The sequence below is a fragment of the Pieris napi genome, chromosome 21 (genome assembly GCF_905475465.1).
Source record: "Pieris napi chromosome 21, ilPieNapi1.2, whole genome shotgun sequence".
NCBI lineage: Eukaryota > Metazoa > Arthropoda > Insecta > Lepidoptera > Pieridae > Pieris > Pieris napi.
In genome coordinates this window covers 1474403-1497043 of record NC_062254.1, presented here as the reverse complement: position 1 = coordinate 1497043, position 22641 = coordinate 1474403, and the positions used below count along the sequence as shown (strand labels likewise).

Here is a 22641-nt window from a genome sequence, read left to right as displayed (position 1 = left end):
TGCAAAAACCAACCTAGGAATTCAGGCACCTCAATTCTTCGTGATTATAACAGATTAAACAGTAGGTACTTATCTGGAGCTGGATATATTCGGTAAAGGGCAATCAATTTTAAATTCAATTTTAAAGAAATCATTGTTAAGTGCCTCTCTCATACCTAATCCCGTTTGCTTGTATTTTTCTTCACAAAAAGCAAAAATGACTAGTAATTTTGATGTACTATTTTTATTTCATGTTTACAAAAATTGTCATATATATATATAAGACAGCATGTAACCGTAGATATACTCGTAATATTATGTGTGATGTGATAAACTTTAAAAAATAAATAAACAAATTAGTTCCGTTATTCTTTTGTATTAACCACATAAAAAGTCTATTACGATAGGTATTCAAGAAAGTTTGTCTTTTTCCAAAATTAGATTGACTGATCCATAAATTAAGGCGGATTTCGTTTTTACGAGAAGAGGAGAGGAGAGAGAAAGAAATATTATTTATTTATTACTCCAGAGGCACAACTAAAACTATAGAACTTAAAAAAATAGTTTTCTTGTAATTTAGTTTATAAATTTTTCACCACGTCCGGTAGCGGAGTATAAAGGTCAATTCCCGGTGAAACAGTAATTGTTCCGGGTTAATAGCCACTAACCTATCTCGCAGAAACATTATTAAAATATTTGGCTCTTTATTAACTGTCCACGGCAAATCTTACAACACGATTACTAAAAACCTACATCATTTAGATTCTCCTATTTTCTAGTCATTTTTATTTAGTCAAATCCGTAATCGTTTAAAAGAAGTTATCTAGTTGTTTTCAAAGTTAAACGCAAAATTGAAATAGATAATAACAAGTATTGCAGCTACAATTAATTGATAAATATCTCGCATGCGACAATAAAATACCATAACACGGACTTCCATGAAAATATTGATCGGTACACGTTTCATACAAATTATATCAGTCTGGATAACATAGATATATTCTTATACTATTATTATACAGCGGTGTTAGCCTAGTGGCTTCAGCGTGTGAGTGCGACTTTCATCCCTGATGTTGTAGCTTCGATCTCTGACTGTGCACCAATGGACTTTCTATGTGCGCATTTAAAATTCGCTCGAACATGAACGGAAAACATCGTGATGAAACCGGCTTGCAACCCACAAAGTCGACGGCGTGCGTCAGGCACAGGAGGCTGATCACCTACTTGACTATTAGATTCACAAATGATCATGAGACCTAAGTCTAGGCCTCAAATTTCTGTAATTGTTCTAGACCAGCGCCACTGATTATTTTTTTTATGTATTATACTCCTTTATTCATAAAAACTAAATCAGTCTCTTAACTACTCTTCACTACGAGAATACTCTTTCGTATCTTTCTGTCAACTTGTACTAACGCTCTCTTCGTTTGGCCTATTCTATGGCCATTTCCACTTGCGTCGCTTAATCTGCTGGCTAACCGGGTCTTTGGATTCCTGGGTTCGAAACCGGTGATGTTTTTATAGTTGGTAGAAACACAAGCTCGCCTCGCCTTGGAAAACCAATGATATATCCACGCACCATTGGTTGTTCTATTATCTTCTAGAGTCTAATTCAGGTTAATAGAGGCTCTATTGGACAATGTCACGTTTATCAATTTTCACGTGAGTGAGAAGGAAAAGGCTGTAAACAATCATAAAATATTCACTTAAAGATTTTGTGGAAATCTATAAGTTCAATGAACTTAAGTGTTTCACGCAATATTCTGTTCAATTATTCGTTAAGGTCAATTCTTATCGCAACCCCCGTTATAATTTATGACCACCTTATGGTAATGAACTTGAAAAAATAAATTACAGTAATCTTGATATTACTCGCAAAACTTATTTAGTTCTGACGTAATTTTTATATTTTAAATTACATGTATTCATAACCTATAATCTATCTTCAGAACTAATAAAGTCGGAATAAACTATCCCTAACCACTAAGTAAAAATGATATCAGCCTTGCGATTCTGTAACTCACTTATCGAACTCACACAGCGGTTTTCGCAGCGGCGGTCGCGCTCAAGTCAGTCGTGAAGCAGTCAATTTTACGATTTGGCATTCTGATAAGGAGGGAGGCTTGTATTTTATTGTGTATATACAAGCTCCCGCGTTGCGTTAACCTGCGTTACTACTGCTGCTTTCGGATACTACGTATCCCACATGGAGTACATGGGGCTCCCCAGTACCAGTTCCTTTCACTTGACTGTATTCAACAAACATTTGTTCGAATCGTCGCTATATATGACATTTTAAACAAATCATTAATATAAGTAACATCATACTTACGCACCTTTAAAAAATGAAATGCTTCAAATTAGCCAGCTCTCAAATCAGAGGCGTAAAACGGACTGGCAATAAACTCACCGCCAATCTTTTAAGATCTAAGTTCTTGTTTTACAAATTGCTTGTAAGCTGCAACCATTACACGTCTGTTAAGCTGAATAACAATGCTCTATCAAATACTGTCTGCTCTGTATGACTATGAAACTTCTCCAGGAAATATAGGAATGTTGAACATACAAGTGATAGCTTTTTATTAGATAATAAAATACCATTGGCGCTGGCGCTTCTATTGGCGGCTAGTTCCTCAGATTTATTCATCTCTTTCTGGGTATTTCTTTATCTTAATAGACAAGCAGCTAATAAAGCTTTTGCTGACGTCCGTAGATATTTTGGGTCTAATGCCAATTTTGATTGTGTACATAGAAAAAACGATAAGCATAATTTATTTTCACAAAAATACGTATCCGTACAGTACTAAACCAATACATAATATACACAATATCGCTGTGAACTCACTGTGTGAAAATATAAAGATGTCGATAGCTTCGGAGACAGCATTCAGTAAGTGCAACGTCTTCGTCTTCTGTTCAGACTGGTTCTGACCCTTGGACTTCAAACAACCTTGGTCTTTGCCGGCGCACATATCGGCGGCGTATTGATTGGATAACACGTTCACTTGCTACGTGCTTCTACGAAATCGGTCTACGATAAAAAAACATCCGTAGCGCTATTTGTATACCAATTAACAAATAAATCTATCTGAGAATTATAACTACAAAAGCCAATCCTACCGTACCATGTTTTTTCACTATTTCAATAAAGTTTTCCGAGCGTTACTGAATGTTTTACATAGTTAAATGTATCCTGGTCAATCATGAATTAAAGTACGCATAAATAAATGTATAATTTGATTAAAAGACCTATAAATCTTTCTCTATTCAATAGATCTAGACCAAAGCTTGGCTATAAATAGTCTAGCTGTCTTTAAGTTTGTTAATTACGAAAATGACAGGTCAAGGTGTATTACGTAAGCTACGTCGTAGAAGCGATTTACGATCTTAACAGCTTTACGATAATTACAAAACCTTTTTAGTTTCCATATCCTTATGTTCCATTTCAAATGTTATTAGTAATGTAGTTGTTGTACTTATACCTAAATGTTATTTATATATATGTTAGTGGCCTGTAGATAGAAATCTCTCTTGCGTGAAGGTTTGCTTCAACCCTTTCCGTCGTCTCTATCCATTTGTGGTCTCTGTCTTTGCCAATAGTATGCCAGTATGTTTTTTTATGAAATAGGAGGCAAACGGGCAAGAGGCTCATCTGATATTAAGTGATACTGCCATGGACACTCACATTGCCAGCCTTTTAAGACTTGGTACGTTCTTTTCTTGGGACCCTAAAGCACAATAATCTAATGAATGAGCTACATCATTCTCGATGGAATGAATAGCAAGGACTGAAAGCTGATCTTGTGTCATCAAATTCCTCAGATATGTTTTAATAATTTCAAGCCTCGAAAAGCTCCTGTAACAGTTGTGTCTGCTGAAAGCTTGAGCTCTGTGTTTACATTTTTCTATATTTATATAATAGATTGTGATCATCGGCCGTTCTCCAGCGTCCTTCGAGTTTATGTAAAGTATGGAAAACTAATATGTGGTTATGAAGGTTTATTTGTACACTAAATTTTATTTATCCAATATATTATACTATGGATGGTTAGTAGTAAAGAAATACTGACCTAAAAATACTAAAACGCAGTCATAAATCGCCCTTGCCAAGTCTTTACGTGGTCAAATTTTCCATATAGCAATATTTCGTATTCTAATAGCTGTAGTTACGGAATCCTTGTCCAATTTAAAAAGATCCCCAAAAGTCATTAATAATGCCGTGTAGTTGGTGGTTAAATGAATATTCATTTCAAGGGGCAGCTCACAAGTCACTGGTCCACTTCAGAACGATGTGTTTTAAGAATCGAAGAAATAAAGTAACTTGTTTGTATTTTCTAGAAGCTTTTTTTTCTATCTTAGTTGAAAGCACATGTCGAGCCGGATAAACTAATATAATTAATCATTGTCTTAATTAAAACTTCTAAGTTAACTGAAATCATTTATTCATATAGGTAACAATGTACACTTATGAAGAAATTCATATTGAATGCTTCTAATTTTACATTTACTGCCAGTTCTCAAATCAAGGGCGTAGAACGGAAGAGAAGAACTGGCAATAAACTCTCTGCCACTCTTTTTAATCGGCAAGTTTTTTGTTTTACACAATGTTTGTAACGAGCTGCAACCATTACACCATGTTCCACGTGACTTCTTAAGTAATTAATAGTTAATTAATAATAATAAAATAAATTAAAAAACAAAGATTTGTCAAAATGGAAAGTGTGGAAATATAAATATCTTGCTTTATTATAAACGGTAAAATTTTGAAAACGGTTTTAATTTTAACAGTCATAAACGTAGGAACGAGCTAGTGAAATGTCCATTCCAGTGACTTAACTCCAAGTACATCATGGTGGTGAGGGGTGGCACATGGCTAACGGTCAGTTGTCGACTAGTGGTCGGTCCGGCATGGCCGACTTTCCCGCCTGAATCAGATTGCCGCCATGATTGACGACATACCAGGTGCGTTCCTATTTTAAATTTTCATTTCAATACAAAATGGTCAATCTTCATCCTCTAGTCTATGTTTCTGTCAAAAATTCCATAAACAACGAGATGACGCAGATTGTATATTTAAATATTTAATGAAATTTACATCGTTTGTAATTTTTAAAAGGTTTTGCAGATTATCACTCAAATCTAACATGTAATAGAAATCTGTCGAGGGAAATTTAAAAAATATAAATACAATATTGGATAACAAACACATATTTTAAAATATGTTTGAAATGTGTGTCGTTATAAGTACATTTTCAGTTCGTGACAAACTTCACACTATATATTTAGACATCACATTACGTAAAAAGCGTAGTATTTTTCGAATAGTCAGGCTGCAACGTAAAATTAGTATCGATTTCCTATCAAGCTAATGTTTTGTTGGAAGCTTAAGCTCTGTTTACTTAAACGATTATTAACACTGTTTGTAGCAGATTTAAACCTTAAAGCTTTTTTACCGTCACAAGGTAAATGCAAGGTTGATGGAGGCGATAATATCTCATTATTCAAGACATAATTCAAATTTACAATAATTATAAAACCTTCCAGGTTTTCTTGTTTTCAAGCATAGTCACGACGTTTTTGCTGTTAATTTATTTATTTTCTAACGTAAAACAATGTAAGTAAATCGTAAATTTTACTTTAAACCCGTGCAATCGTGACCCGTAAAAAATGATATACCTTCCTCGTGAATCATTCTAGATACTTGATATTAGATATAGACGCGGCGTAGGACGTAATTATAGGAGACTCTTTTGTAAGCATTATCAAGCTTTAGAACTTAATAATAACATCGTTAAGGCAGCATGAAAAGATTTCGTTTGACCGTCTTTTATGCGAGTCACTTCACAGGTCAGACTACCACGAGACATTTTTTGGGTTAATATATTAGCTTATGACACACAAGAAGGGCCTTTCTATTGGTAAAAGAAATCAAAATTTTACAAAAAAAAAGTTAATATAGCACTGCATCGATCAAATTTACCTCGGTTCTCTTTTAGTTCTTATAAAAAAGGGGCAAGTTTATAGACTTCGTACAGTTCTTGAATAAAAAAAAAGTAACTTTCTTTTGCAGGCTCTTAATATGGTTTAAGTTTTCATTTAGTTTTGTTTATTACTGTTATTGTTATTTTTTTATTTTTTTAGTTTTAGTTATTATTAATTTTCAGTTTTTTTTTTTGTCGTCTGTTTAACTTTTTCCTTTGATAGACTGCTGTCTAATGTAATTGATGTGTATGTGTGTTAAAATTGTGATGTCATATTATCTTGTATTTTTTAGGCATACACATTGTTTTAGAATCTATAAAAGGTTTTCTCTGGACGGCTGTCAATAGCATTCGTGATTCACTTTATTGTTATTAAAATCGTTAATCGCCAAGATATTTCTGTAGACTATCGTACAAATGAATCTAATCCAGCTTTTAATCTCCAGACATTAGGTAAGTGCTAACCTTGGCAAGGTCAACGGATATTTCGTGATCCTGTAGCAATTACTAAGTGAACCAAGCTATAAAAGTGTTAAGCAAGCACTTTGCTACTACAATTAATCTTCAGTCGTACTTTACATTTTATTGCTTCCATCGCAGAAGAGTCGAACTCGGGAGTAATTCTCTGGCTTTTACATATTTTTTATTTTGGTACTCCTAAATATTCTATCACTTAGAAGTGGTACTCTGAAATATTATGCGGTTCTAATACCTGCAGCGGAATTCCCTCATCAGGTGTCGAGGTCGGATGCGAAATTCCATCTTTGGCGTGTGGAATTTTTACTGGTAATACACGTAATGTTTCATATTCCATATGTGAAAGTTACTATTAGTAGATTGTTTTATAAGTTTTCATATGTCTAAAGAATTGTGATAACATATGTGATAACATATTATATTCTTAACTATTATGTCGTAGATAAATGTTATTCATATGTAAAGTTAAGTCCCTCGCCTCAACATTCCATTGAATTTTCCAAACAAAGGCGTCTAGGCTGTAATTATGCTACGATTTATCGTAGCAAAGCTTCTACGAATGACGTCATGGTGGTAATAAAAATTCATATTTCTACGTAAATTCTGATATAATCTAAAAAAAAGCTTCTTTGACGTATATACGTAAAAGGAATTTATAATTTACATTACTAGATGTTTAGAGTGCTTTCCAATGTCGTGGTGAGTGACGGACTGCTACAAGTAATGTCAAATTTAAAACATACATGTTAAAACCCGCTAAAGATTTTATTTAAATGTGTAGTAAATAATAAATCAGTGGCGCTACAACCTCATTAGTTCTTGGCCTCAGATATCTGAATCTGTTTCATGATCATTTTTAAATCTAATGTCGCCGTCGACTTTTTGGGTCTAAGACATGTCGGTTTCCTTACGGTGTTTTCCTTCACCGTTCGAGCAAACGTTATATGCGCACATAGAAAGAAAGTCCACTGTTGCACAGCCGGGGATCGAACCTACGACCTCAGGTATGAGAGTCGCACGCTGAAGCCACTAGGCCAACACTGCTCATGCTACGATGTTAAATGTGTAGAACTCGTGTAAAATGAAAATATCCCTTTCAAGTCATTTGGTCAAACATTATTATCCATTCGTTTTATATTAATTGCTTATACATTTACGAAATTACTACGCTATAGTGTTTTATTTTATTCCAGAGACTGGTGCCGTATTTACCTTCGGCAAGTCCCACTTTGCGGACAACGAACCAAGCCATTTCTTCATCAAGAATGATCCAATTGTCGCTATTTCATGTGGAGATGAACACAGCGCTGTTATATGCCGTATGTATTAAAAAATATACTATTTTATTAAAAGATCTATATATTTTTATTAAAAAATAATAATAATAAATCATTTATTTGCAAGACAGTGGTACATTTATATCGAAAATAGGCATGCAAATGTCACATTAATTTTCATTAAGTCATATATTAAGAACATCTGTCAATAATAAGTCAAGCTATTTATAATTAATTGTTGTCAAAATTATGTGTCAAATAACGCTATAAAAGCACCTTGACTTTAAAAATTTAATCACCTTCCCCTTGAAAGCATTACACGGCAGTGATCTATAATTTCTAGGAAGGTGATTAAATATTTTAATAGCCATGGCGTAAGAATTTTTGGAAAACAGCGCGGTGCTATTGTGATGGTTATATTTACATTCGCTGCTATAGTGAAGGAAATCATCGTGAGGGAGCCGGCATATTAATTGCGAACATCGAGGGCGACGTGTCAGGCACAGAAGGCTGACCTTACCTATTAAGAAAATGGCTGAAAATCTGAGGCCAAGACCTAAAACGTTGTAAAATCTTTAATTTTACCATTTGCAGAGAATGGCCGCGTGTTTGTTTTCGGCGCGAATGTTTGGGGTCAATTGGGCCTTGGTCACAAAGACGAGGTAACAAGACCCAGCTGTGTGAAATGGCTGAAACCACATCGGACTATGTTCGTGGCTTGTGGGAGAGCACATACTATTTTCGTTACTGGTTTGTTTTATTTGGCATGAACAAAAATTGTGTAGCTAATAGTTGCATGCAAATATGCATGCAAAATGTCAAAATATAAGCAATTATTAATTATTATTTATAATAATACTAGCTGCCCTCGCGAACTTCGTTTCTCCTAAATGTGAATATACTTTGCCTACCTTTTTGGTAGATACCAACATGGAACATTTTGCTATGCTACCCCAGAGACTGTTCGGTTTTCCGGAATGAATGTTCTTAATTAACAAATTAAAAAGAAGGGTTGATCGTAGAGGGTAGATGAAAATTAAGGGTTGTATGTATTTTGTATGCTGTATCTAAAAAAAAGAAACCATAAAAAATTGTCTAAAAATAAATACAAAATTTTGGGGTGAACCCCATATCACTTAGCGATTTGAAAGATAGATAGTAGCCGATTCTCAGACTTACTAAATATGCATAAAAAATATTATAAGAATCGGTCGAGCTGTTTGGGAGCAGAAAGACGAGAATTTTATATGCAGATATCAATTTATAACTTAAAGTTAGTATGAGTTTGGTTCAAAATTAAATTGGAGTTATCTGGATCAGAGTTCAAAAAATTGTTAGAGTTGGAGTGGAAATTAAATTAGGATAAGTTGGAAAGGAATTCTCTCTGTAATTCCCAATAGTGATGATGCGATCCCAACTCTGATCAGAAATTTAAATAATTTTCTGACACCCGGCACTGATCTCGTGACACTATCTGTCAACCTCTTTTATCGTGTGAGAGTTCTGGAACAGAAAGCTCAAGAGATCGTATTCCAAGCACAGCAATTTTGATAAATTTGGTTTAGGTGGCTTTTCTAAAATCTCTCCGTTTTAATACCATTTTTATTCCTTTTAAACAGACACAAATGCGATATACTCTGTCGGTTGTAATGAAGAGGGTCAACTTGGAACGGGGGATATGGAGTCACACACTGTACCACAGTATATTGAACTTACAGTGGACCAGGCGATTCGACAAGTGTCAGCGGGGAGCAACCATACTGCTATTCTTACTGGTTAGTAAATAAAGAAAAATTAATTAAATAATTAGGTAGAAGCATTTATGTAGAAAGTGATTTGCGGCGTTCGATATTGGATATATTGGTACAAATCAAAAGAATATCAGCAGCATATGCTACATAATATTATAAACGTGAAAGTTTGTAGGTATGGATGGATGTTTGTTACATTTATGTAATAACTACTGAATGGATTTTAATTAAACTTTACAATAATATAGCTTATACGTCAGAATAATACATAGGCTACAATTTATAAATATATTGTGTGAATTGTCCAAAATATCAAGTACATAAGAAGGAAAAAATCTACCATCTGCGAGCTATTCTGGCGTGCACTGCCAAAACCGCTAGAGTTACACATATGTAATGTATAATGAAAATGTTTATCTTAAACAGTCCCACAGAAAGCCCGCAGTATATATCTATGTCTTATGTGTAGGCCACTATAGCCAAAATAGTGAACCATGACTACTATAAAAATTGATAATTTATTTCAAATGCAATTATATTTCAAATGGTAATAATAAATTGATTCCTAAATGAAAATAGATACTTTTATCGCTTTTCGTATTAAAAGTAGAAATAATATGTCTTTCACATCATTTGAACAAATTTATTTTAATCCTGCGCAGACGAAATCGCTGGCACTGCCTTGTATCATATGAAAAGACGCTCACGATTCAACAATTTTAAGAAGCAAGGAGCATTTTGCATAAATTTCAATACCTCTTTGATTTAGTGTCTGACACAAAAGTATTATATATATGTTGACCAGATAACATAGAGCTTTCTTACTACAGACGACGGCCGAGTATTCATGTGTGGGTCCAATACCGAAGGTCAGCTTGGACTGGGCGAGGACACTCGCACCTCCCTTAAGTTTACTGAACTCAAGTTCATGGAGACAATAGCCTTTGTTGAATGCGGGTATTATCACACTGTTTTTATTACTGGTAAGTAGGCTAAAATTTTCTAAAATATTTCATTATATATTAGAGAATATACCGTTAATCGCAGTAAACGTGAATTTATATATTATACAGTCAAAACCGTTTACGACAATCGTTTAAAACAACATACCGGTTATATTGACTAAAATCAAAGGAAGGACCCGACTGAATTCTATTAGACCGCCTTAAAAAAAATAACAGTCTTAGATTTTGTTAATGTAGAAAAATTATAATTATATGTACGTAATGTCTTTTTATTATAATTGTAGTTTTATTATATACATGAGTATTAAGTGTAGTAACCACACATTCAATAATAAGTATGTATTAGGTACTTAATAACAACGTGATCGGCTGTTATGACTATCGGTTTTTACGACCAAATATGAGTAAGTAGTCCCTTCGATGTCGTTGTAATACTTTCTTCTTTATGACTTTATTATTATTGTCTTACAGCTAAAGGAGCAGTATTTGTAACGGGGGACAATGAAAACCAAAAGTTGGGGATTCCAGACACAGCCTCCACAATTTACGTACCTCAAGTACTTCCACTCAACATAGAAGTTAAGAGTGCCTGTTGTGGTGCCAATCACACTTTCCTTCTCTCAATGGACGAAACAAAAATTTTGGCTTTTGGATCGAATGAGAAGGGGCAATTAGGAATGCCTAATACAATTGATAACGTAAAAGAGCCGACAGAAATTAATATGGAAAAATTGTTCGACGGCTATCAGTTGAAGTTAGTAGCTTGCGGGGCAATGCACACTGCATTTGTAACTGGTAATTGTATTATTATAAAATAAATATAGCTATTATCTTTATATATAAAAAGAAAATGGTGTTCGTTTGAGGCTCTTTCACGCTTAAACCACTGATCGTATCGACATGAAACTACCACCATTTGATGCGAAATTTTTCCTAGATGGTTTATGGCTATTTATTTTTTTAATTCCAACGTTCCTTCATTTTTTTATTTCTGTTTTACTTTTGTGAAAATTTTTCCCGCTAATAAAAACAAAAGAGGCTTCCTAGAACCGCAAAACGTCAACATCTGTTAAAAACTCGATTTTCGAAATATTTCAATTTTCTTAGCGGGAAGTTAAAAAGAAGAATAATAAAAATATGAAAAAAAATAAAATAATGAAACATAAAATTTATTTTAATTCGTCCAGCAAAGCGGGCGCGAAACGGCTAGTATATAATGTATAACAAATCATATTCAGTATTAATAATACTTTCAGACAATGGGTTACTATACACATGTGGCGAGCCGCGTCACAGTAAACTTTGTTTGGACGAAATTGACGCCGATAGCTCAAACGATTTCCCCAATCAATACTCGCCGAAGCGGGTCAGTGCTATGAATGGCTTTGTTGTTGATAACGTGGCTTGTGGTGGCTGTCACACGCTACTTACAGCAACCAAAGGTTCCAACGCAGACTTCACCAATAATGATTTTATTGTAAACCAATCGAAGCCGATATCTATCACAGAACTACCACCTTTACAAAAAATTCCAACAATGAAATCTGACGAAAAAATGGACTTAGAAAAACCAACAGAGGAAACAAATAACGAAGACATCGGATCTATCGATTCATTAGAAGCTAATGTTAGCGGTTCACATATAGTCAATATAAACGACCTTGAAGCAACAAGTATGCATGATGTACCAGATTTAAAGACCGATGAAGCTGATAACAAGGTAATTGACGTTACGACCGCTATTGAAAATGAAATTTCATCTACCACTGCATCTATAGAGACCACAATCGAAAATTTAATCACCACTGCCGACCATAAAAGCTCATCTATCGAAAAGGGCATGTCAGAAATGGCAGAAAAGGCAGAAGAAATAAAAGATAAAGCAGTAATCGAAATAAAAAGTGTGGAAGACAAAGCTAATGACAAATTCGAAAACATTATTCATACTGTAAAAGAGACCACGAATGACAATATAGTTAAAGTAGAAGAAGTGATTACTAAAACGGTGGCTTCTATAGATCCTGGTTTTCATGATGAAAAAAAAGTATTAGAAGTTCCGGATAAAAGTGAGCTTACACACTCTCCTCCACCGAAGACTCCAATAATACAAGACCTTTTGGAAATACCAGATATATCTCATATGAGCCCCAATATAAGTAAACACAGTGATCAAAAGAGCGATGGAGAGCAGTCCGAAAATGAAACAATTCCTTGTGGCTCTGACAAATCCAGCCCTCAAGCTAAAACGAAGACTCAAGCAGTTATGCCAATTGTAAGAAATGAAGATAATATAGATCATGAAGACGTCGTCGTAAATAAAATCGAAGAAAAAGGTCGTTTTGCACGTATGTTCCAGTCAATTCGAGATAAAGAAAACTCCTGCATTGGTAAAGGGAAAGTTATAGAAGAAAAAGTTACTGGTGAGATCATATGTTATGTAATATATTCATCAAAAATATAAATTAGAAAATCACTTAACTTTTTATTTCTCTTATTTTTTATATTTCTTAATGTATGGTAAATAATTACGTGTTAATTTGCTCATAGCCTCCAAACTTTGTAACGTATATGCAATACCAATTCTTAGGTTATACCAGAAGATTCTGGTCGTGTTTTTGTTTGCTTAAATGTCATGGATATTTTCAGAAAACGTACACAAAGGTCTCGAAACAGCAGAAGAAACTGTTCATAAATTAGAGGAGACTGTGGAAACGGAAATTCGGAATCAAACAAATTCGCGAACTTGCAATATATTGTAATTAATAAATGTAAACACTTATAAACGTCTCCCAACTGTAACAGCTATGCATTTGTCCTGTCATACTATGAAACTATGCACCTACTGCAAAATAATAAAACAATATATTGGAGAAGACTACATTGTCAAGAAAAGTGGAGATGCGTTTAGATTAGGCATAAGTTAATTTTTAATCTTTCTATCGTTGTACAGTGTTTCTGATTAAACTTTTATTGACGTAATATTTTGTTTTTTTTAATGAAATACATATCAACACCCCAAGGACTTCTTAAATACTTCTTCTTCTTCATATGGGCTTCGGAAACATAGCAATAGAATAAATATGAAATGTATTGTTTAATACAACTAGAATATTATGTAAGCTACGAGTCGCTTGTAGCTTCAACGAGGAAAGCACAACATGGAAGTTGGGCATTTGGGCGTCAATGAGATATGCGATGGGAAAACTAGCTTCGTAAATAATATAATTGCTTTGATTTTATGCAGAATCAATGTACCATTTTTAAAATATACAGAAATATCTAATAAAAGCGGCATCCATCGATATCTGAAACATCGCCAGTGGTCTAAAAACGACTATGTACATCAATAAGTTTAATAAACTTTATATGACTAGGATGTGCCTTGCGCTACATAATCGTAAATGTGATTTGACACACCAACGGAGCGTGGAGTTGAATTACGCTGCGCAGATATGATTTACACAGCTAGACTACAAATCAAATCATAATCAATTTCATATAGGTAACTCAATGTACACTTATGAACGTCAAAAAATAAATGTACATTAAATGCTTGTAATTTTACATTTACTGCCAGTTCTCAAATTGCTCTTGGCGGAGAACGGAATAGATACCTGGCAATAAACTCTCCGCCAGTCTTTTTAATCGCCAAGTTTTTTGTTTTACAGTGTTTGTAAGGAGCTGCAACCATTTCACCATGTTCCACATGACATCTTTACGTAATTAAAAATATAATAAAAAAGATATACATGTTTGTCTCTTTCTACATAACGCCTCAACTTTTCGTGTTACACTTGATTTTACTCCTCATAAAATTTCCGTACCGGGCCTTATAACTCAAATCGTTTCTTAAGGAGTAAACTCCAACAACGATTTGTCCTGTATCAGCAGTGTGCATGGTGAAATAGGAGCACGCACTTGCATTCTCGTGGGATCAACACGCAAATACATAGTCGAAATAACTAACGTCCACGAGTATGACGCTTGACCAGCCATCGGCCCCCTCACCATATTTTTGGGAGAGAGACAACCCGACGCATGGAAGGCTTCATACTAGTAACTTAAATCTTAGGGTTGTTACACCAGAACGTCGGCCTAAACACCTTATTATTATGGAGATAAACACACTAGCCGCTTAATAAGTTGATATGAGCGTATATAAGGATCTGGAGAAATTATCCAACGATTTTAAGAGTTCAAAGACGGTGCACTAATTACACTTTCCGGAAGCCTATTCCAGTCAGCCACTACTCCGTTTGAGAGAAAGTTCTTTAGGGAATTTGTATTATATTGAGTAGTCTTCGGTTTTACAGAACTACCCCTCAAATGTGTGTTCACACTTAAAATAAGGAGCTTCTCAATTCTTGGAACGTTTTAGTGGCCAGTAAGGATTTTTAAGGTTTCAATGAGATTCTTAATCGCCTACTTCCTAAATTAGTAAGATCAAGTGCATTCAAACGATCCGACTATTTTCGTGGCTTTTTTTTTGAACCCTTTTAAGCATATTATCTTTTATGAAATAAGGATCCCAGTTGGATAGGTAACATTTATATATTTTTAATGCGTTAGGTAAGTTAAGTAAGGGATAAAGAGAAATGAAACGAAATCTAAAAAAATATTTTTTATATTTTTACTTGATAAACAAATTACATAAAACAATACAAACAAAATACTGAAAATATATGTGGGCATTTGTGTCTTATTAACTAATTTCTGCGTAAAAATTAAACTATATAAAAAATAACCTGTATGTTTTTACTATTACAAAAATATAGCGATTTTATATTAGCAGGTTGAATTTGGTTTCAATATTAAGACGTTCATTGTAAGATTGTAAATGTGTAATAGTGTATTTTTAATTTATATTTATAGAAAATCTACTACTAGTAGTAATAACGATTGGTTTGGATAGGGAGCGTTCAAGTATTACGTAACGTATTTTGGAAGGAGGGATCCTTTTGCAAAACGTTACGATGCGGGGCGGGGATTAAATTACGCGTTATTGTTAATATTTTTTTCGACTTACACCACATAATAGTAACTAAAGAGTCACTAGGTGGTCACAAAACGTTTTACTATACTTGGGTACTGAAAAACGTAATACTTGAACGCTCCCATATATAAACTGAAACATGTCATATCAATTATATTAATTATTCCGATAATGGAGTGGTACAAACTAAAACAATTTTTTTTTCAATTAAATAAAAAAATATATCATCGTAATCGTCACATAATCCTTAATATAATCTCAATAGTTATGGCACAATAAATTATGATTTAAGTAATATATTTATCATGTGAAATGAAAGAAACAAATTTATAATGAAAAATCGTCATCAGTTGGTAATGCTAACAAAGCAATTGCAACTAAACTCGATTGCTATGCGAAACAATTGAGGTTGTATCTCTGGGGCTTGAGACAAACTTTACTTGTCAATGCGTCTTACGCCATACGAGTTTGTATGGCAATGGTCACGTGGTCGTTTTAACAGCTCACGCCAAAGGTAAAGAGATTTGACTCAGGCCATTGTACAATTTGTAAAAATAATGACATATATTTGACGTTCATTAAACGATTATTTAATGTGCACATATTACAATAATTCAGCGCTAAACAATTACTAAAAACTTACATAGTAATCATATTAACATTTTTCTTATGCAAATGAAAGTTTATTCTGCCTATATTATGAGATTTCATATTATCTTTCAAGACCCTGCCGATTTCTATAACTTTCTTTTGATTCGCTCCATCTGCCAACCATAGACCTGAAAAGTATTGAATTCTACAGTTGAGTGGTTATATAATCTGTCACTATTGGAAAGTAGTGACAGGTAACTTAAGAAGTGGCAAAGAGCGTATTTGGAACCACACGGAGACATGAATTGACTCTTTAGTTTTTGTATAGTTTATAGAATACGTGTATAAACTCTCTGTGGGGGGCCTAGCGGTCTTATTAAGTGGCAGCTAGGTGAGGGGTACCGGGTTCGATTCCCGGTTCGAGGGCAAGTTTTAATTTAATTTAAAATTTGTTCTCGGCCTTTGGGAGGGTTGTGCGGTACCGGGCGAGTGCCTAAACCGTACATGGAGGACATGATCGAATTTCTAATGCAAAAAACACGAATGATAAAAATCTCATACTTGACGCTGGCTAATGCACAAACGGTGCCAGAGCCATAAAAAAAAAAACACTCTGTGTATGACATTTATAAATTATAATTATTTGTACGCACTATTTCGTTTATAACCCATTTTTATTCCTAAAATTCAATTAAATGCGATGAAGGAGAATCATTTGTACAAACGCGTCATATGGGGTATACAAGCGCGTTATGGGAGAATTCTTCTATAACGCGGTACTAATCTACCGTCCTGGCAATTAAGATGAATTATATATGCCCACAAGATACAAAACCGCCTCGAAACAAAATTACACTTTATAATTATGTTATTTTTACCAGCCTTTCTGTGCTTAGCAATCCAAAAATACTTACCTTCTGCTGAATAAGCCATACAAAAAATAGTGTGCGTGTACTTATGTACGCGCGTAAGAAGTTATACTTCTTTGGCATTATTAAAAACAGTTTTTGATTGCATGCAAATAATTAATTACAATTAAATAATCAAAGACTGGAAAAGGAGTCATTATAGTCGATAAAGTTCAGTTTACATTTGAAAAATTAAATAAATAAATATTTATTATTATTCTCTTACATTAAGTGTAGGTAACATAAATTCTATTATTATTCGAATGTTGTTTTTAAATTATGTCCAATGCCGTAGCATCTTCCGTGGGCAACTTCATTCTGTTAATTTTGTGTCACGGTGCGCGCGCATCGTAAAATTTCACTCACATCAATTTTTCATAACGCGCCTAAAGAAGTATAACTTTAAAAAATTGTCGTTTTAAATTTAAAAATATACAGCTCAAAATTCTTACCAATTTTACACTTAGATCGAATATTGACCACTGCTCCACATATTATATCTCCGTGAGGCAGATTTTCACCGACCATCAAAAGTAACTGAAAATAAAATTACCATCACCAAATATTATCAACTATTCGTCCGGCGTTATGTCAGTTTTTGACATTCGTACGCAGACTTGTCAAAATTTACGAATACTATACGAACGAGATCTTTGGAGTTCGAGACAAAATTCAAACTGTCGCTCGTGCTTTGTTACATGTCTATTTTTCATACAAATTTGGCGTTAGTGGGCCACGCCTTTCAAAAAGTAACTTTGGCTATTCAGTCAATATATTTTTTACATACGAATTCATCATAATTAATATGATTGTTTCACTGCATTCGTAAATACCTAGCAAAGTTTGAAATTTCCATTTTTACTAAGAGTTATTTGATATGCAGTTTTGTTTATAGATAGAAACTTAAGATATTGCATACAAATTAAACTTTTGTCTTTACATTTTGACTAAAGGTTTATTGTATTATTAATAAAGCCATGAAATATCTTTAATACTGTAACCAATATAGGTTGACTGTAATATTTATCGATTAATTTACATGAAGTTACGCTCGTATTCAGGAGGCGAAACCTTTTTTCATGCCGTTTCAAAATGTAGTCGATTGGTTCATATTCATGAAAGCCGTTTTCATTACTGGTCAATCATTAAAATTTCGTAAAACGGCAATAGGAAGACAGCTTAGTTATATGTTATAGGTTTTAATTTTTTTTTAATAAACTTTAGTAAACTAGATTACGCGTCCCGACATAAACCGATTCTTTTCTGCTTAATAAATTTAATTCACGCAACGCTGTATATAATATCATATCTACGTTAAAATTATTTTACCCATAAAAAGATGAGATTGAAGATACTTTATTATATTTATAATAATTAATCGTATTCTTTTAAAATTAACATAACATAACATTTTCAGATTGCTTTTGTTCGGGAAAAATTCCATATTGGCTAAAAACTGAAGATTCCCATTTAAGTCGGTCGTATGCTATTTGGCTTACAATGAGATTAAGATTATAAGTAATCTATACTTATATTTTAAAGAGGAAACATTTGTGTTTTTGGTATGTATGTTTGTAATGTTTTCACACAAAACTACTGGACCGTTTTCAAAAATTCTTACACCGTTAGAAAGCTGCATATTCACTAACTGACGTAGGTTATACATTTTCAAAAAAAAATAGGGATCCTTAGTAAAAATGTAATAATATAATCCAAAGTGAAAAAATCCATAAGAAATCTGTCATCAGAACCAAAAAAAAATTCGTACAGTATTATAGAACGTATCAATATCTACAAAAACCATGTTTTACCCATATTATGCAATTGTATGTTAGCATATCCCGAGTCGGAAGTCGGAAAAATTATTTTCTGCCACAAAACAAAACTACGTCAAATGTTGTTATAGGGAAGTTCTGAAACACTGAAGTTCTACAAATAAATCTCTAATATTATAGAAGAAAATTTTGCATTTTGAATTTCTGTTTTTATTTTGAACAATTAATCAAGTAAAAAATTCCAAGACTGCTTAAAAAAAATCTTTCATACCCACTTTAAATCAAGAATTTTCAATACCTGTAGACTATTTTAAAATTTACTAGTGTCGGACATTCTACGTAAATAATGTTACGAGTTTAAAAATGTATTAGATATACATTTTTAAAAGTTGTAAAGTAAAATCTGTGTATTGATTACATTATGTAAGTGAGTATCTAATAGTCTAAAAGGAAGTAATTAAAAACTAAGTAACATAAAAGGTTTATGATAATAAAAATATATCTATAGTCCAACATAGTTGACTTTCCACTACCACGAGATCGGTATTCATGCGAGTGAAACCGCAGGCGTAGCTAGTAACTTAAGTAAGAAATATTGAAATGAAATTTAAGGGTTTTCTTATTTTATTTAATATTGAAGATACTTTATCCTTTATCTTAGCCTACACCATTGTTTTAGTTTGCGCATATAACAAGGAAGTTTTTTATCTGCTTCCATAATTTGCCAGGCATTTAAAATTTAATATGTAACAGATACGTAAACAAACACGCTACGTGGTGACGTAAACAAAAGCCAGCGCTAAGCGTCAGCGTTTGAACAGAGATGTTTGCATTTCATTTCAGGATATAAACAATTAACAAATTCACTATTATGTATTTTAATTTAAAATAGTAAAACATTCGTACCAAAAGCAACCAGACCTCGTCTAAACGGCTAAGATTTTTTTCTACATTGATAATCCACCTTCCTCCATTCTCATTAGCTGGATGTTCCCACTTTGGTTGTATGCCCTTTTTGAATATTAAATAATCCTGCCCTGATTTCATCTCAGAAGGCCTCTTTATGTGGTGAATAATACTGAAAAAATACTCGAAAGTCAAATATTCACAGCTTCTTGGCGCAAGCGACGCGTAAAATTGAATGCCATCAAAAACATAACAAAAAAATGTTTACTATGGAATACAGCTATCACTTATTCCACGTTATTAAATGTGAATCGGAAGACATTCATACTCATCGGCAAAGAAGACAGAGGCTGTAGGCCGAGAGCCGAATGTTATATTTTCATAATCTTCTAATCTTATCCACAACGAAGTTACCGAAAATGGTCTTCGAGGAAAGGATGGTACGGCAGCGCCGCTTTATTGCTCGACTTGGCATTCAAGTAATAGGAAATTATTGTACAAATTTGGCACTCTCGGCGGAAACAAGCATCGTTTTAATTTATATTTATAAAATAAACTAAAATAAACTATTAATATTTGGAATAGCAACTTTGCTTTGTTACTGTAAAAAAATTATCGTTGATTTTTACGAACACTTATTTAAACTATCGTTAGGCTCTTACTACTATTTATGCTTATTGTTTGAGTCATCCTACTATCATTCTACTACGATACGGTTAGAATCAAAATGAAAACCTCCAAAAATCTTCAACAGTTCCGAAATCCGCTGCCAGCGTTGCCAACTCTACGTCTTTTTACGTAGATCTACGTATTTTAGGCCTTTTCTGAAAACCTACGAACTTCAGTCACAGAATCTACGTATTTTTAATCAAATTGAAAATTTTGCACAATATCCAAATTCATTAGGCTGAATAGGCATAATATCTATTACTTTCGAAAAAAAAAAGTTAAAAACAATCAGACCGGGAATGGAGAACTTTAAGAAACACAAATCTACCATTTCAAGAGGATCAGATATTCAAAGCAGATGACTTTTGGCGTCATATTGCCAAAATAAAAAAAATGAGATGCAACTCAGCAGTTTCCCCTCCTAGCCCAATTTACACAAAAGTTATTAACATTACCTCATAGTAGCGCAAATGTTGAACGACGTTTTTCTTTAATAAACTTGATGAAAACTAACATCAGAAACGGACCTCAGTCTACTGAAACCCTCACAGGGTTACATTTTACAAAAAGTGATCTGAAAAGTAATCCTGGGCCAACGCAAGATCATATTAAACTTTTTAATAAAAACATGTACAAATTTAATTTACCAGAAAATAATAATGAATATATTTTTTTTTATTTCCATTTCAAAAAAATAACACTCTTTTTATTCAGTTTTACCAACCCTACCCTCTTCATTTCACTCATAAAAAAAAGTACGTAGATCTACGAACTTTTCCTATACAATTTTTGCTAAATCTACGTAATTGTTTAATCTGACCTACGTAATTTTCAAAATCCGAGTTGGCAACACTGTCCGCTGCACAAACTAAATTTTCTTCCCAGTCCTTTTTATCGTTCGTAAATACCCATAACTTCCAGTGGTATTCTAAAGGGTGGTAATAATCATTTGTTAAGGCCGTAGTATTCATCTCAACTGCTTTTAAGTTCTAAAATACAATGTTTTAAATTAACGAAGTTTATAGGTAATTTATGAGTCGTTAAATGTTACACATCGTACCTAAAATTGCAACTGTTTGTCCATATTCACTTTACTTGTAATAGTTATAAAATATACCAACCAGAATCGTTAAAATTTCGGTCTTTGGGAAAGTTGGTTTAATGAAAGTTAAAAATCGCGGCAAATAATTATGCTGTATTTGTGTAAACTAAAACGTAAATATTAAAGAGAGCTTACCTCGCTATTTGATGCCATAGATCACTCTTTATTATTATCTGCTAAGTGAGAGTATCAATGCAATTAACTATTAGAACAGGACTGAACTTGACGAACGATTTAATATAACTTTATCAAATATCAACTATGATTTCGGCCTTCCTGCTCCGTGACTCATATATTATACCTACTTTGTAAATAAATTTTATAATTATGGGAACCCAGTACACTATACTCTATGAAATAAAATTCCCCAAACAATATTTGTGAAGAGGTGTTGCTATTGAAAATACTAATTGCATTGATAACATAGCCGCTTCTTATCAAGCTCTGCTCTGCACCGATTATTTTATCTCTAATTCTATAGATCACATTTGACATCTGTCAATTTTAGCTTCATATCTTCACTGATGCAACATTGTAACAACGTCAGTATTATGAGTAAAAGTAAATCGTGAATTTATCTTCTATTATCACTATGTAATCGGAATTGAATAAAGTTATATCAATATATAGCAATTGTACACTTTGTAATACATATTACATGTGAACTATTAAATTGGCCCTACTTTAATTTGTCATATGAAATGACATTACCTATTGCACCCTTTACTCTAAAACCACCTATAATGATTTTGATATTAATTTATCCCTAATAGGAAAGTCAAAGGACTTTGATCCATACAGCCAGGTCTTGTAATTGGTAATAATTGGAGAATTTTGGTCGAACCATATAAAAACTAACACGACTTGCTTACGCGTCACAGACTAGCACTCGCTAATAATAATAAAAAACATATTATTTTTAAAATTTTAAGTTTTTTGTAAGTAGAAACCCAATGTAAATTCCTGAATTGATGAAATATACTTTAACAATATATCAAAGTTTCATGTTATTAAGATTAAAAAATAAACAATAAAACTACTTTGAGCATTTCTCCTAGTAGGCAAGAACGTTCATGAGAAAGTATTAATGTCATAGTTAAATTAACGCTTTGATACAGATGAGATTTGAATTTTGAACAAATAATTGCGCGATAGGGGTCGCATTTATTCTTACATTACATATAAACTTGGAATAAGTTTGTTAAAAATAACCACAATTATAAATAATTTTAATGTTTATTGAGAGGCATTTGCATAATGAAACTTG

General features: G+C 33.2%; 2 protein-coding genes across 2 annotated transcripts; one reads left to right on the top strand and one right to left on the bottom strand.

The window, feature by feature from the left end:
• The first annotated feature begins 4821 nt into the window (after window positions 1-4821).
• LOC125060489 (X-linked retinitis pigmentosa GTPase regulator-like) lies at window positions 4822-13409 on the top strand. The gene is made up of 8 exons (XM_047665433.1): window positions 4822-4941; window positions 7631-7756; window positions 8309-8464; window positions 9334-9489; window positions 10296-10448; window positions 10902-11225; window positions 11687-12850; window positions 13077-13409. The coding sequence occupies exons 1-8, from the start codon at window positions 4923-4925 to the stop codon at window positions 13187-13189; spliced, it is 2211 nt and encodes a 736-aa protein (XP_047521389.1). The 5' UTR covers window positions 4822-4922; the 3' UTR covers window positions 13190-13409.
• A 2180-nt stretch (window positions 13410-15589) lies between these two features.
• Window positions 15590-22616, bottom strand: LOC125060199 (eukaryotic translation initiation factor 4E1-like). The gene is made up of 6 exons (XM_047664979.1): window positions 21510-22616; window positions 21136-21261; window positions 20339-20373; window positions 19604-19775; window positions 17375-17459; window positions 15590-16202 (listed from the first exon to the last, which is right to left on the bottom strand). The coding sequence occupies exons 1-6, from the start codon at window positions 21525-21527 to the stop codon at window positions 16063-16065; spliced, it is 576 nt and encodes a 191-aa protein (XP_047520935.1). The 5' UTR covers window positions 21528-22616; the 3' UTR covers window positions 15590-16062.
• Window positions 22617-22641: the final 25 nt, after the last annotated feature.

Coding starts and splice junctions, on each gene's coding strand:
- LOC125060489 (XM_047665433.1), top strand. Junction 9,490..10,295: donor CCATACTGCTATTCTTACTG/GTTAGTAAATAA, acceptor TTCTTACTACAG/ACGACGGCCGAGTATTCATG. Junction 12,851..13,076: donor TATAGAAGAAAAAGTTACTG/GTGAGATCATAT, acceptor GGATATTTTCAG/AAAACGTACACAAAGGTCTC.
- LOC125060199 (XM_047664979.1), bottom strand. Junction 19,776..20,338: donor ACTGTTGAAGATTTTTGGAG/GTTTTCATTTTG, acceptor GTATTTTTTCAG/TATTATTCACCACATAAAGA. Junction 16,203..17,374: donor TCGATCTAAGTGTAAAATTG/GTAAGAATTTTG, acceptor AATACTTTTCAG/GTCTATGGTTGGCAGATGGA.